Here is a 17,715-nt window from a genome sequence, read left to right as displayed (position 1 = left end):
GATTTCCGAATATAAGGCAGAGTAGAGGAAGATAAAACTGAAGGGTGGGAACAGGTTAGCGGACCACAGGGTTTTAAAAGCCCAAGAAAAAGACAATGAAGGAGTTCCTAAAGTCGTGGCAAGTTGATTAAGGGAAAAATAGATTGTTTGATGTTTATTTGATTGTCCCTAAGAAAACATCAAAAGTGTGGGCCCACTCCCTCCGTATAAATTAAAATCCTTTACTGCATCTCTCACAGCATGCTCTAGAACTTATGAGCTGAAATTACACATGTGTTTGACTATTTAAAATCTCTCTCCCTTTCTAGGCATTGACATCCTAGAAAAGGACTATGCTTGTTACACTCAACACTGTATGCAACTACAATACATACTTAGTGGATTTAAGAATGGACAGTGGAGAAGTAAATACAGAATAATGACTTCAAGAACTCAGAGCTAGAGAGTTGGAAGGGGGCTGGAGTGATAAGGAATACAGGGGAAGGGAGAAATGTTTTTAAAAAACTCTTTCAGATATGGAGGCCCAAGGATTGTGCATTGAATAAAATGAGAAAGCCAGAAAAAGGAACTAAGATAAAAAGATGCGTGATGTTTTCTATTTAAGGCTGTATTCCACAGGATTTACCAATATGCCCAACTAGTTTAATAGACTTTATTTTTACTCCAACCTCTTTTTAACATTTAGTTGGTTCTTTTTGAGAACTTTAAAAATATATTTCATACAACTGACTTAAACTAATTTATTTTTTTTCCTTTTTCTATTTAATTCATAATATTTAAACAAGATTGGCCAAGATTACACTCAATGTAACTAACTGTAACCTTGGATAAACACTGATTATATAGTTACCAACCTTTTAGTTATTCTCTTTTCTTTTATTTAATTAAACTAATTTGCAGGAGTCCTCTTAATTCTGGGGGAGTAAATAGTTTTACAAATTTTTAAAGAAAATGCTTAGCCACTGTGACTAATACTCAGAAGAATTGTCTAAATTTCTGACTCTTTATTCACTTTAACATACAGATAGCAGTAACCAAAAATAGTTTGAAATAAGTTTCTCATTTTCATCAGAATAAAGTAAGTCCCCTTTAAAAATTTATTTAAAAACAGGAAAATCATTCTAATCAATAAGCAAACTAAAAAACCCAAGGATATGAGAGTTCTGAATTATGCTACATATGTTGGCATAGGAATAATTGCAGTTGAAGGACTGGCAGAAAATTTACAGGACTAAGTATGACTCTAAGATTACTATTCATGTGTTCTTATCCTGTCTACAAATAAGAAATTAACATAGAATAATTTCAAATACAGAAAATAGGGACATTTTGCCACAGTTGGAAAATTTTTCTTTATGGAATTGGTTATGTATTTCCTATCTGTCCTTGCCTTATTCATATCTCAACATTTGCAATCAACACCCTTTAAATTATACATTTCTCTTTAGTTTGTATAGTAAAAACCCAAGCCTTAAACTCAATGATTATGCTTTTAAAAAACGATAGGGAAGGAAGCACAGTTAAATAAATACTAAATTGCAACTCAAACAAATGTTACCTTTCTATTCCTTACCAACAAATGCAAGACTTGCCTACATTCAACAACTCTGAAAAATTTCCCCCAAGGAAAAAAAGTGTAATAATCTGAAATCAAGAAATGTCTCACATGGAAATGAAAAATGATTTCAGTGCTGTGTGGTTAGAGAATTGCCTCTCAGCAACTTATAATGTGCTTAGGACTTAACTGCTTCATAATTTGGTGAACTTCAGTAAAAATAACAATAGTGATTATAATACCCGAAATATGAATAGCAAATAACAGTACCCATCAAAAACCCAAAAAGCAAGAAAGCCCATATTATTTTGTTTCACTCATGCATACACATTTGAAAAAGAGGCATCCCAAAGCTTCATATTTATTTTTCTAAAATCATGTTAATTTCTTATTTATTTCAGGCATTACTAGAGACTCAAAATTTACTGCGCACTCAGGTTGCAAATTTTACCTTCAACCTTGGATTTTCAGGGAAGTTTTACCACACAGGTAAGAAGGAGCTTTGTGTTCTCAGGCAGCTACATATAAATAGGAGCGAAGATTTTAAATGTTTCATAAGTAGGAGGAATAGAATATCCAGACTGATTATGGGAAAAACTCGGGTGCATTATATGAGTAGCCAAATCCAAAATCAATGAGCTTGTTTACTTTGGCAAATACTGTTAGAATCAAGGACAAAGGAGGAAGACAAATGACTTTTTCAACTCAGTAAAAAAAGAAACCATGATCATTGTTCTGTGACTATGCATCTTGTCTCTCAGCATAGTCCAAGTAGAAAGCAAAGTGATTGTGATGATGATGATGATGATGTTGATGATGGCAATGACATTCCAATAATAATAATAGTGGGCAGTGTTTTTAAAATGTCAGATACTCAAGGTGACAGACATTTTTGTATATATTATTCCTTTGGAAAACATCTGGTGATCAGAGAGGAATTTTATAGCCTCAAAGAAAATTAATAGAGGGTCATCTTGCTTAACTTACCTTCTCTTGCAGGATTTTTCCCTAAAAATATTACAATTTGGCCCAACATGCATTAAAGCAATCGTAATAAGGCTTGTATTTCTTTCCATCTCTATCCAGCCACAGTTGCACTTCTTTTCAGTGTCGGCTTCTCAACAAATTCTTAAAATGTGATTGGTGTTCATGCACTACTCTATGTTCTGATATTTCTCACCTCTTTACCCATCTTCACCTCCAAAATATGACTTTTATTTTATGGGTATCAGCATTCTAATGTCTGGCACTCGTATGGAGAAAAATATGTGCAGAGAAGTGACTATCTTATAATAATGACAAAAATAACACAAAATGATGTGTTAGAGCCTGTAGGCAATACCTACTATCTGCTCCTATTTCTGCATTTGTGGTATAAACCAAATACTTTATGACTTTGCACTGTTGTTACTTCATAGTTTCTTAGTGAAAACATTCCATGGGATTCTCTATGCATGCATGCATGTTATTGACATTTAAAATATCCCATGCAAAGGTAGTCTTTAATTATCATAAATGCAGTTCATTTACCCAAAGAAGCTTTTTAATGTTTAACCAAGGAGGCTCAGCATGGTTTATTAGAATATTGAAGCAGTGATGTCTTATTGGCTTTTCTTTAATGCCTTTTCCCTCCTGCTTTGAAACATGTAAATCTGTTTAAAGTAATAGAAGGAAAATTAGTATTTAGACTATTTGATAAACCAAATGATTGCATATTTTAAAAGGACATTTTGCAGAAAGAGATTTGGGTCATCGTATCTGCACAGGCAAAGTAATTCCAGCTTACAATTTTGAAAATAGACATGGTTTTTTAAATCTTCTTCAAAAGCCCCCTCAAGAAATGAGTTCAGGCCTAAGAAGCTCTGACTCTGAAGTTATAAAGCAGATAACTCTAAAAGCTATATCTACTCATGCAGGGGAAAAAATTATGGGATTATCTGAAGTTCACACACAAACAATACTATTTTGTCTTAAATAGCCATATAGTGCAAGTAAAGCCATTCTTCTGGTTGAAATATATCTGGATAACTGCCTCATCTCTTTTATTTGCTTTTCATATTCAGAACTATTAAAGCTGCCAGACATTCACAGAGTTAATGTTGATAGCAGGTTATAACACTTCTCATTTTTTCTTTATGATCCTGAACTTGTACACAGTACACATCCACTAGGAAATGAACAACACACTAGTTAATACCACAGGGATAGTTGTTGGAGGAAGATACCAAAAAAAAAAAATCATTTTAATTTTATTTTAAAGAAGACCTTATTGACTCTTTTGACTCTTTATGTTGGTACTAACCTAACAAAAATAATGGAAGAAACACTTTATTCTGTTATGCTGTGGTGATAGTACACTTTAGAGATCAAGCTGTATATATAAATTTATAAATCCCAGAAGCTTACTTTCCTTCACATAGGATGAAACTTTCACTGAATTGATACTTTAAGTGTAGAATCATTGAAAGGCATCCATACTGTATTTCAAAGGTGCAATCATATTATATTGAGTACTTACTAATTTACTCAAGAGATGTCAAGTTTTCTCCTAGAGTGGAGTTAACATTGGTGATGTCCACTCTAGGGAGGGCATACTTCTATCTTATCTAGTTACATTCTTATATGCAGGCTTAACTATATGGAACAAAGTTTGCAAATCAGGGAAGTGCTTTCCTTATACTTGCACTCCACTGTGATATGTAACTATTAGAAGATGGCCTTGTCACAATGACTGTCTCAGCTCTCTCCCAGGATGTTCTGATTTCCCAATGCATGAGGATGCTGATTGATGAGCCTCATTGTTTTGAAGACATTTAATCACATATGCCCAGCGTAATAATGATAGATTCTTCATTTCTTAGACTGCTCCACTTATTTGTATTTCCCGTGTATTCTTTCCTGTTTGGTTTCTCTGCCCTTCACATGCTAAAAACAATCTCACCCAAAAGGACATATCCCTAAGTTTTCCCTCGCAGTCAGCCACTCACAGGTGCCAAATTGAAAAAGGAAGGACACACTGTTGATTAAAAGGAAAAAAATAAAAGTGTGGAGTTTGAAATAAAATGTTTTAGTCTGAAAATATGTAAAGCTTGGTTAGAATTGCACAATGAAAACTCAGAGAATGAACACATTACAGTGTTAAGATGTCTTCTAGGGATAAAGTGTTACAAATATTATTTTTGTAGGGCATAATTTCTAGTGACAATCATTGCCACTCTTTGTAATTAATCATAAATTGAATATGACTCAATCAATTATTTCATGGATATTTACAAATTGTATTAATATTGTTTTTTCATGACAGTTCATTTGACAAAATATAGGCCCTTTATATAAAACTATTAACTTTTAAACATGAAACTTTTTTTAAAAGTATTACATTCATTTACCTTTGTTTGCTCTTTGTTTTTTATTTTCTGTAGAAATTACTGGTTCAGAGTAGGTATTAGAAACAGACCGCTTTTGGGGCGCCGCCTGGGTGGCTCAGTTGGTTAAGCGACTGCCTGCGGCTCAGGTCATGATCCCAGGGTCCTGGGATCGAGCCCCACGTCGAGCTCCCTGCTCAGCGGGAAGCCTGCTTCTCCCTCTCCCACTCCCCCTGCTTGTGTTCCCTCTCTCGCTGTGTGTGTCTCTCTCTCTCTGTCAATTAAATAAATAAATAAAATCTTAAAAAAAAAAAAAAAAAGGAAAAGAAACAGACTGCTTTTGTTCAAATCCAGACTGACATTTACTAGGTTTGTGAACATAAACAGGTTACTTAAACTTTCTGTGCCTCAGTTTCTTCATCTCTAAATGAGAATCATATCTCCCTCATCTAGAACAATGCATAGCATGTTCTAAGTGCTATGTGTTTATTATTATTACTTTAAAAAGTATTTTTGTATAAGATTGATTTTATCAAAAAAATAAACTGAATAACGCACATCACTTTATTTTCTAATTTTGAAATTGTAGGTTACATACATACATTTATTTATTTCTGTATTTATTTTTTTGCCTTTAAAGAGAGTTTGCACTGCAGTGGGGGGAACACAATCATTAATTGAAATAACACTGCTCTTATTCACATACAGAAGTAACATTCTTAGAAACAACTTTTATGTATGTGCCTTACAAGTTATTCAGTGAAACAAGGCATAATAAACATATATATACAATGGAAAGATAAACTATACTTATCGATACAAGTAACATTCTTAGAAATATATTTCCCACGTGTCTTTGAAGGTTTTACATGCATTGCAATGTACTGAACACATTTTCTGAAGTTAATTTTTAAAAATTTTTAATTGAAGTATCATTGACATATGTATGATATTAGTTTCAGGTGTACAACATAGGGATTTGAAAACCAAATACAGGGGCACCTGGATGGCTCAGTTGGTTAAGCATCCCACTCTTGATTTCCACTCAGGTCATGATCTCGGGGTTGTGGGATCGAGCCCTGTGTTGGGCTCCACACTCAGCATGGAGTCTGCTGGTCCCTCTCCCTCTTCTCCTCTCCCTTGCTCATGAAAGAGAGAGACCTCTCTTTCAAATAAATAAATAAAATCTTTTTAAAAATTAGAAAAAATGATGGGCGCCTGGGTGGCTCAGTTGGTTAAGTGACTGCCTTCGGCTCAGGTCATGATCCTGAAGTCCCGGAATTGAGTCCAGCATGGGGCTCCCTGCTGAGCAGGGTGTCTGCTTCTCCCTCTCACCTCTCCCCTCCGCCCTCTCATGTGCTCTCTCTCTCTTTCTCTCTCTCTCAAATAAATAAATAAAATCTTTTTAAAAAATTAGAAAAAAAGAAAGTCATATGCATTACAATATGCTCACCATGATAAGTGTAGTTTCCATCTGTCTCCAAAGTTATTACACTGTTATTAACTATGTTCCCTATGCTATACTTTTCATCCTGGTGATTTATTTATTTTATAACTGGGAGATTATACCTCTTAATACCCTTCACCCTGTTTCACCCATCTCCCACTCCCCTCCCTTTAGCAACCACTAGTTTGTCCTCTCAATATATGAGTTTTTTTTCTCCTTTGTGTTATATTACTTGTTTTGTTTTTTAGATTTCACATTTAAGTGAAATCATAGGATATTTGTCTTTCTCTGACTTATTTCATTTAGCATCATACCTATCCATGTTGTCCCAAATGGTAAGATTTCATTCCTTTTTATAGCTGAGTAATATTCCATTGTGTATATATACCACATCTTTATCCATTCATCTATGGATGGACACGGGTTGCTTCCGTATCTTGGCTCTTGTAAATAAGGCTGCAGTAAACATAGGTGTTCATATATCTTTTCCAATTAGTGTTTTTGTTTCCCTCAGGTAAATACCCAGAAGTGGAATTATTGGATTGGATGGTAATTCTATTTTTAGTTGTTGGAGGAACCTTCGAACTGTGTTCTCCAGTGGCTGCACCAGCTTGCATTCCTGCCAACAGTGCACAAAGGTTCTCTTTACTCCACATTCTCGCCAACACTTCCTAGTTCTTTATATTTTGGATACTGGCCATTCTGACTAGTGTTAGGTGATGTCATTGTGGTTTTGATTTGTATTTTTCTCCTGATGATTAGTGATATGAGTATCTTTTCACATGTCTTTGGGCCATCTGTATGTCTTCTCTGGGAAAATGTCTATTCAATACCTCTGCCCATTTTAATTGGATTATTTGTGGATTTTTTTTTTGGTGTTGAGTTGTATGAATTCTTTATCAGATGTATCGTCTGCAAATATCTTCTCCCTTTCAGTAGGCTGCCTTTTTGTTTTGTTGTTGGTTTCCTTTGCTGTGCAAAAGCATTTTAGTGTGATGTAGTCCCAATAATTTATTTTTGCTTTTGTTTTTCTTGACTGGGGAAACATATCCAGAAAATTATTGCTGAGGTTGATGTCCACAGATTACTGCCTATGTTTTCTTTTAAGAGTTTTATTGTTTCAGGTCTTATATTTAGATCTTTAGTCCTTTTTGAGTTTATTTGTGTGTATGGTGTCCAGTTTCATTCTTTTGCATATAGTTGTCTAATTTTTCCAACACCATTTATTGAAGAGACTGTTTTCCCCCCTAGTATATCCTTCCTTCCTTTGTCATAGATTAATTGACCACATAAGTGTGGGTTTCTGTCTGGGCTCTCTATTCTGCTCTATTGATCTATGTGGCTTTTTTTGTGTTGTTCTATACTGTTTTGATTACAATAGCTTTGCAGTACACTTTGAAATCTGGGAGTGTGGACCCCCAGTTTTGTTCTTCTTCCTCAAGATGGCTTTGGCTGTTTGTGATCTTTTGTGGTTTCATACAAATTTTAGGATTATTTGTTCTTGTTCTGTGAAAAATACTATTGATATTTTGATATGGATTGCACTGAACCTATAGATTGCTTGGATAGTTTGGATATTTTAATATTTGTTCTTCCAATTCATCAGCGTGGCATATCTTTCTTTCCATTTGCTTGGAATTTCTTCATCTCCTATTTCTTTCATCAATGTCTTATAGTCTTTAGAGTACTGTTGTTACACTTCCTTGGTTAGGTTTATTCCTAAGTATTTTATTATTTTTGGTGCAATTGTAAATAGGATTGTTTTCTTAATTTCTCTTTCTGCTCTTTTGTTATTAGTGCATAGAAATACAACAGATTTCTGTATATTGATTTTTGAACTCTGCAGCTCTGTTGAATTTATCAGTTCTAGAACTAATAGGTAACCATAGGTAACTTTTAATCGATTTTCATCACCACCCAGTTCTTTTATTTATTGTAATATTTAAAATTAGTTTAGTGCATACCTACCTATATGGAACCATGCCAGATTCAATATACAAAGAAAATACAAACATCTTCTTACCATTCAGGAATTACAATATTTCATACATAATGAGCAAATATAAAGCAGACATTTGTACAAAAGCAATAATGCAGACACTGGAATTTTATAAATTGCATTTTAACATTGCCTTATGGGAATTAACCTCTAGCCCAGATCTTGCTAAAATTATCCTTATATTGGCAGACTTAAAGAACTTCTAGAAGTATGCTATTATTTCATAACAAGATCATCTACAAGTGGTAACAAAAAAGTAAATTCTTCAATATTTTACTTCTGAATTTAAAAACTTCCTATTTATTGAGAATTTAGAGAGGTAAGAGGGAAAAACTATTAAGTGAGAACAAAAAATACTACATTTTTAATTAATAATGATGTAGATTTGGGGGCGCCTGGGTGGCTCTGTTGGTTAAGCGGCTGCCTTTGGCTCATGCCATAATCCTAGGGTCCTGAGTTTGAGCCCCATGTTGGGCTCCCTGCTCAGCAGAGAGCCTGCTTCTCCCTCTTCCTCTGCCTGCCACTCTGCCTGCTTGTGCTCTCTGTCAAATAAATAAATAAATAAATAAATCTTTTAAAAAATAATAATGATGTTGTAGATTTGAATCTAGATCAGATTAGAAGTAAAAGGCTAAATATGAACACAAATTCTTTTAATGGATTGTAACTTGTGTTAAATATGGTGATGTATGAACTACAAATTATATCCTCACATATTAAATTAGGTATAGAAAAATATGTGTTAATAGTATAGAAAAATATATGTTTATAGTGATTTGAAAATTTAATATTTTCATTTAGTTGGATTTTAAAACATTTGAAATTCTGCGTTGGTCCCTCAGCATGACTTGGTATCATATTTTTCATTAAGCTATTTCTAGTGTCACAAGCTTGCCTCACATGGCTTTGAATTATAAGACCTATATAAAGTAAGAGAAAGGCTGATGGGAAATTAATCTATGAGGTGAAAAAATAAAGTTTTAAATATCACTCTCAACCTTGTGAAGAGTGTTTATAAATTAACACAATCTCTAGTATAAAAATTATTAATATTTTATGATCAGTCATGTATCTGTTTATATCAATAGTCTACAAATTTCATTTAAGTTGATTAATTGACCTCCTTCCTGGTCAAGTATGTGTTTTGTGATTCCTGCTACTTTCAATAACAATCAGTGAAGTTTAAAGTGAATGGAAGCATTTCTCAAACATTCTGTATTCAAAGCACAACAGAAGGATGGGAGAACTGTCAATTCATTCATTGCATGTGACATAAAGTAACTCTAATCTGTGCTTCAGTGGGCTAAATTATGGCCGTAAGAAACATGGTCTAAACACTTCATGCTTAAAATCCATCTGAGGAAATGATAAACTTTTCTCTATTTGGATTTCAACGTTTGAAATTCTCTATATTAACAAAGTCAATGAATTGCAAGTCTGTCTTACTAACAATTTTAGCTAAAGTTAACAAAAATTAAGGATTCTGTCTGCTCAACTGATTCATAAGACTTTATCACATTCAAAACTTCTATTTCTTTACCCTTTGTATAGTAGCAACTATTACAAGTAGTATGGTGCCAAAACTCTAATTAAACCTGATGGTCCTTACACCCTCTAAGAACTATGCATTATGAACTGTACCATAGAAATAATTCATATACATAAATACACACAAAAGTTTCCATGCACTTCAGCAGACATATGAAAGCTCTGAAGTTCACTGACATTATATTAATATGGATTGAATTAAATTACTCACCTACTCACTGCTCTGGGGAAGTGGCATAATACTGTGCAAGTTAAAGGAATCCAATCTCTGACTTCAAGAAATTAATAATCTAGGCAAGCAATGTTTTCAAGAATTTGTAAAAATATATAAATTTAGAACACTATAAGTATAAACCTGTAGATATTATTTTTAAGAACAAAGAGATCCTGATATTTATGAAGTGCTTGCTATCTGCAAGTCATGATATTAAGTGCTTTAATAAATCAATCTCATTCACTTTTCACAAAGACCCAATGAGATAGGTATTTATATCCCCATTTTAAACCAGGAAACTGAGATTCAAAGAAGTTGACTTGTCCAAGACCACATAGTAAAGTAAATGGCGAAGTAGAGACTCTACTTTTGTATTTATTGATATCAAATATACACTTTAACCATTTCACAGCACTCTTTACTGCATGATCAGTGAAATCTTTATTATGAGACACATAAATGAAACATTTGGAGAGGATTCTTTAAAAAAAAAACTTTAATATTTATTTGCTTAGTATTAAATTAAGCAGCCATCTGTAAAACATATTATATTGTGGAAAAATAAACCAAATAAATACACCTCACACTCTAAGACAGAATCTGTTATTTTACTTCACTTATTTAGTTAAGTATCTAGAGACCAAATAGGAATCAATTCTTATATTATTGATCCAGAACGTTTTAAAATTAGACTGCATATTGTAAAATTGTGCAAAAATTGTATGATTTCATACAGTGAAAATATTTGTTGGTATCTGCAATGAAGAGAATTCCCTGGGAATTAAGTTGTTATTTCGTTCTTTTTTTTTTTTTCTCACTTGTGGCATGACAAAGGGTTTTTACTATGCCTTGAACACAAATTTTCTTAAGAGAAGATGAGAACTTTATATTAAAGTTCCCAAGCCAAGGTTCTATTGTGTTAATAACTTCATTGTTTAAGTTTTAAGAAATATTGGTATCAAAATAGGAAATGTGTATGTTCATAATATTTATGTTAAAAATGTAAGGATACAAAAGTAATTATACAGTGTTAGCTCAACTTTTAAAAAAGCAAAAAAAGATTTAAAAGAAAATATCAAAATACCAAAATGTTAGCTCTAGATGATGATCTTTGTTTTTGTTTTGTTTTGTTTTGTTTTTGAGATTCATATATCACTAGTCTGTGCTTTTTTTTCACTTATTCAATAAGCATATATTATTTTTCTAATCAGAAAAAAATTAACAAACTTCATCACTTAAATTTTAAGCTCAATTTTAGACTCATATGCAAGAATATTTTTAAGAATAAAAAAATCATCTCTGATCAGGTTTCCCCTGTGCATGCAAAAGGAAAAGAATTATCAGCTAATACTTTTAAAACAAAAATAAATTGTCTCAAATGAAGTTTGTTTATTCATTTCTCACCATACGCTAGCAATCCTGAACAGTGTCAGTGACAAAATACCCCTAAGTTCTAAACTAAACAACTATCTGCACTCCAACTCATCACAACGCCCAGCCACATTGCCTTCAGTGTAATTTAGACTATGGTCATTTCTTTTTATTATTATTAAAACAATGCAAAATAGGATTTATGTATCAGTAGTAAGAAGAATAACAAAAATCTGACAAACATCATCTTCAAGCCAATACGAAATATTCATTCAAACCATTTTTAACCTCATGTTTTACAGGGACTGAAGAGGAAGATGAAGGAGATGACCTTTTGCTTAGGTCTGTGGATGAGTTCTGGTGGTTTCCTCATATGTGGAGCCATATGCAACCCCACCTCTTCCACAATGAGTCATCTTTAGTTGAACAGATGATTCTCAACAAGGAATTTGCACTGGTGAGCATATTTTATTGCAGTATTTTTCAAACTCCGAGTTGTAATGTATAAGTGGATTGCAAAATCAATTTACTGGGGTGAATACAACAGAAATAGAACAGACAATATCAGAAAGTGCCTCACACGTATTAGGGTACATATTCCTTTGTGTTATTTTGTTCCAGGCATGTGTGTGTGTATGGATAGGGCCATGATATACTATAAAATGTATTTCAAAAAGTAGGTCATTGTCAGAAAGTTACCATCTTTTGTTTTATGGAAGAATTATTCTTGCACCTATGAGGAGGAAATCTAGTACTTTCTCCACTGTATTCCTGATACATTATAATTACATCTCAAAAAGCATTTATTGTAAGGAGAAATGAATGGATGGGTGAACTGAATCATTGAGAACCAGTGGTTCTCAAACTGCAGCATGTATCCTTTTTACCTAAGACACTTTTTAAAACAGACTGCTGGGTCCAATTCTGAAGTTTCTGATTCCAAAGATTTTCAGAGAGGCCTGAGAACTTGCCTTTCTAACAAATTATCAGATGGCCCATGGGCCAAATCTGGCCTGCTGCTTGCTTTTTCTTGTCCCTGAGCTAAGATATTTTTCATCTTGGGGTGGGTTTTGTTTGTTTGATTGTCTTTTACATTTTTAAATGATTGGCTAACAGTCAAAGGCACAATAATACTTTGTGACATAAATGTTATATAAAATTCAAATTTTAATGAACATAAATACAATGTTGTTGGAACACTGCCACGCTTACCTTTATGTATTGTCTATAGCTGCTTTTGCACTACAGTAGAGGTGAATAGTTGCAAAAGAAACCACATATGGCCCACAAAGCCTAAAATATTTACCTTTACTGAAAAAGTTTGCCCACCCTGCTCTATATTAGGTGAGCCATATATCCCTCTAACAATCTAAGGAAAAACATTTTTTTTTCCCAGAAAAATACTCAGATGCCCATTCTCACATCTTCACACAGAGGGAACAGATAGTCACAAGGGGTATGTGGATCACCCAAAGACCCTGGGCCTCAGTTAAACCTATCTTAAAATAAGCAGTTTTCATTTAAAATAAACGACGTCCATGCAACTGGAGGGTATTATGCTAAGCGAAATAAGTCAATCAGAGAAAGACATGTATCATATGATCTCACTGATATGAGGAATTCTTAATCTCAGGAAACAAACTGAAGGTTGCTGGAGTGGTGGGGTGGGGTGGGAGGGATGGGGTGACTGGGTGATGGACACTGGGGAGGGTATGTGTTCTGGTAAGCGCTGTGAATTGTGCAAGACTGTTGAATCTCAGATCTGTACCTCTGAAACAAATAATACATTATATGTTAAAAAAAAAAAGAAGAAGAGAGTAGGAAGGATAAAATGAAAGGGGGGAAATCGGAGGGGGAGACGAACCATGAGAGATGATGGACTCTGAGAAACAAACTGAGGGTTCTAGAGGGGAGGGGGGTGGGAGGATGGGTTAGCCTGGTGATGGGTATTAAAGAGGGCACGTACTGAATGGAGCACTGGGTGTTATACGCAAACAATGAATCATGGAACACTACATCAAAAACTAATGATGTCATGTCTGGTGATTAACATGACATAAGAAAATTAAAAATAAATAAATTAAAATAAATAAATTAAAGAGTTAATTTGCACTGCATGATCGTTAATGTTTTATTTTTTTAAAAGCCACATTAGGAGGCATAGACCTAAGGCCAAATAAGCACTATGATATTTTATGAAGTTATGCTTGGTTATTATGTTAATGGTTCACCATTCTTTCCACCTCTAAATCCCCAGACCTGTGTAAGATCTGTGCATAGTATCCTTACAAGTAAGTGTGTGTAGCACAAAAAGCAATTAAGATCATGGACACAGGCACCACAGTGCTTGTGTTTGAATCCCAACCTTCTATCATGGCTGCTTGTTCTTGAACAAAAATTACTTACCCTGTGTCTCAGTCCCCCCATCTGTAGAAATGAGGATAATAGTAACAACTACCCATAGGATTATACTGATCCATATTTGAGGACACGTATTTGAAGATACGTGCTTAGAGCAGTGCCTGCAACACAGTCAGCATTCAGTAGGTGTTAACCAATTATGATCTTCCAAAATCAGACAAGCACACAATTATGCTTCCCTTTATAAAAGCCAAATATTTTTTTAAAATACAGATTTACAAGAGGTTGATCTTCACTTAACTCTCAAAGAATATCTAATAAATTTTGTACTACTTCATAGCATTGTAAAATTAAATAAATATTCCCTTTTCAAAAAATAAACTTACCTTGAGTAAGCATGATGAATTCTCTCTTTGCAGTTACCTTGACAATAAACTGTGTATCATTTGACTTCAACCTCACCTACCTCACTTTCACTGTGAAGGCTTGCTTTTTAAGCATGTGGGTTATATTTCATAATGGTTGATTTCGCCTGTTTGTATAATTTCTTTTTTTAAAAGGCCATGCCAAAAACACTGGGAAAGACTCAGATGTAATTGCTTTGTAATGAAATGTTGAAAGCTATTTAGAGTTCATTCAGAGCAATTACATTGTTTAGTCAGTGTGGCTAAATGCTAGACTGAAACCTATAAATACATTTTGTAAAAAATAATCTTATTATATGTTGCATAAGCAAAATATTACAACTAAAATGAAGTCTGTTAAACACACATACTGAAATGACATTGTTCTTTTCCTTCTGGAGTTCACCTCGATAAAACTTCTCAGGACTCTTCAAGCAGTGACATCCAAAACCCATCTTTAGCAGTAAACATAGGATGACAGTAAGTGTGTTGTCCAGAGAGCCAGGGAATGTATTTCTTTCCTATTAAATTTTATCTTTCCACATCCAGATGACACTTCAAAACCATCAACAGTATCAAGATGGGATAGGATAGTGGAAAGCACTGCATGAGATATTAGCAGGCTATATTTTAGTCCTGACTGCAAGTAACAAGTTCTAATACAGTTGGCATCTCATTTAATGTCTTCATGCCCCGGTTTCCTCCCCTGAAATAGTAATGATTTCCTTTTTCATTCTCTTAACCACAAAGTTTTTAGATAATTAATTTACATCAGCTCATCTGCCAACCAAAAGTACTGGACCAGATAATCCACTGATCAGTTCCATTTCTAAAATTCTGTGATCATTGACATCGTCAGTCCACAAATCTGGAATGAACGTCTTGAAATACTCATCTAGTTGCAACTGAAGCAATTATGGAAAGAGATTTTCAAACTAAATGACCAATTTAAACTGAAAAAAAAATGTTTAAATCTCTTTTTTTTTTATTCCAACCTGATATTCTTTGGTATGACCTTGGCTGTCAGAGGGGTTATCAGTCAAAAGCACAGTTATTCTCACACTTACAAAAATGATTCAAATGACATATTACTAGTTTTATATTGATGTTTCAAAAGCAGTTAAACAATCAGAATGGTTTTATTTGTAGTGTTTGTCCAAATTCTGTATGGATAGAGTTCATTTTCTGTTGTAATATGCCTAAAAATCAAGAGAGAAATATATTGCAACACTGTTTCTTTACTGTTTCATCATTTTAGAAGAGCTTTTATTACTGTAAAGCATTGCATTTCTTTTTTTTTTTTTTTGTCAATAACATTTTTTATTGAAGCATAGTTAGCAGTGTTATATTAGTTTCAGGTGTACAATATAATGATTCAATTCTCTACATTATTCAGTGCTCATCACAGTAAGTGTACTCTTAATTCCCTCTATCTATTTCATCCATTCTCCCACCCACCTCCCCTCTGGCATCCACCAGTTTGTTCTCTGTATTTAAGATTCTGGGTTTTTTTGTTTTTCTCCTTTTACTTCATTTGTTTCTTAAATCCTCTACATGAGTGAGATCGTATGGTATTTGTCATTCTCTTCCTGACTTATTTCACTTAGCATTTTACCCTCTAGTCAATCCCTGTTGTTGCAGATGGCAGGATCCCATTCTTTTCTATGGCTGAGCAATATTCCATTGTGCATATACCACATCTTCTTTATCCATTCATCTATGAGTGGACACTTGGGTTGCTTCCATATCTTGGCTATTGTAAATAATGCTACAATAAACATAGGGGTACATATATAAGGATACATATTTTTTTTCAATTAGTGTTTTCATTTTCTTTGGATAAATACCCAGTAGCATAATTGCTAAATCATATGATATTTCTATTTTTAGTTTTTTGAGGAACCTCCATACTGTTTTCCACAGTGACTGCACAAATTTATATTCCCACCAATGGTGCACGATTGTTCCTTTTTCTCTACATCCTCACCAATGTTTGTTATTTCTTGTCTTTTTTATTCTAACCATTCTTACAGTTGTAAAGTGATATCTCATCATGGTTTCGATTTCCATTTATCTGATGATTAATGATTTTGAGCTTCTTTTCATGTGTCTGTTGGTCATTTGTGTCTTTTTTTGGAAAATTGTCTATTCAGGTACTCTGCTTTTTATTTTGGTGTAGTCCCAGAGGTTTAATTTTGCTTTTGTTTCCCTTGCCTGAGGAGACATGTCTTAAAAAAAAAAAATGTTTCTATGGCTGATGTCAAAGAAATTACAGCCTATGTTTTCTTCTAAGAGTCTAATGGTTTCAAGTCTCACATTTAAGTCCTTAATCCATTTTGAATTTATTTTTGTGTATGGTATAAGAAAGTAGTCCTGTTTCATTCTTTGCATATAGCTGTCCAGTTTTCCCAACACAATTTGTTGAAGAGATTGTCTTTTTCTCATTGCATTTTCTTGCACCCTTTGTTGTAGATTAATTGATCATATAATCATGGGTTTATTTCTGGGCTCCCTAATCTGTTCTATAGATCTATGTGTCTATTTTTGTGCCAATACAATACTGTTTTGATCACTACAGCTTTGTTCTTCTTTTTCAAGATTGCTTTGACCAGTTGTAATCTTTTGTGGTTCCATATAAATTTAGCATTATTTGTTCTAGTTCTATGAAAAATGTTGTTGGTATTTTCATAGGCATTGAATTAAATATATAGATTGCTTTGGGTAGTATGCATATGTTAACAATATTGGTCCTTCCAATCCACAAGCATAGAGTATCTTTCCATTTGTGTCATCTTCCATTTCTTTTATCAGAGTTTTATAGTTTTTGGAGTACAGATGTTACACCTCCTTGTTTAGGTTTATTCTTAGGTATTTTATATTTTTGGTGCAACTGTAAATAGGATTGTTTTCTCAATTCCTCTTTCTGCTACTTCCTTATTAGTGCAAAGAAAGTCAACATTTTTTTGTATACTAATTTTGTAATTGTAATTCTGTAATTTGTGACTTTACTCAATTCAGTGATCAGTTCTGGAGGTTTTCAAAGTACTATTATTTTTAAATCCATGCACACTTATATATGTGGTGTGAATGCATGTGTGTTATATATAGGAGGTTATGTGTATGTATATGCTTAATCCATGAACACATGTATATTCAGTGTATGAACGTGTTTATGTGTGCATATATATATGTATGCGTGCCTATTACATAACCATATATGTCATGTGAGTATCTTTATGCTTGTGTAGAGGGTGTTAGTTGAATGATAAATATAGTCAACCAAGATATGTTAATTATAAGATACTATACTTGTATGGCAGTAGGGTAGGGAAAAAAAATTTGGATTCTTTCTTTTAGTAAACCATACATTTTTTGTTTTCATTCTGTTGCTTGAGAATCTCACTAACTAGAAGCAACACTTCAAAGATGACAACAAACAAAAGCTCGAGAG

At 33.5% G+C, this 17,715-nt stretch overlaps 1 protein-coding gene across 1 annotated transcript in view; it reads left to right on the top strand.

Moving 5' to 3' along the window:
- LOC116628581 (bifunctional heparan sulfate N-deacetylase/N-sulfotransferase 4) overlaps positions 1-17,715 on the top strand; it is a 262,209-nt gene that overhangs the window by 105,856 nt on the left and 138,638 nt on the right. The window contains exons 2-3 of the mRNA XM_032398986.1: positions 1,957-2,044; positions 11,802-11,956. Coding sequence (XP_032254877.1) covers positions 1,957-2,044; positions 11,802-11,956 — 243 coding nt within the window. The remainder of the gene's footprint in view (positions 1-1,956; positions 2,045-11,801; positions 11,957-17,715) is intronic.

Source organism: Phoca vitulina, unplaced genomic scaffold, assembly GCF_004348235.1.
Source record: "Phoca vitulina isolate PV1807 unplaced genomic scaffold, GSC_HSeal_1.0 scaffold3, whole genome shotgun sequence".
NCBI classification, from domain to species: Eukaryota; Metazoa; Chordata; class Mammalia; order Carnivora; family Phocidae; genus Phoca; species Phoca vitulina.
This window is presented reverse-complemented; position numbering and strand designations above follow the sequence as displayed.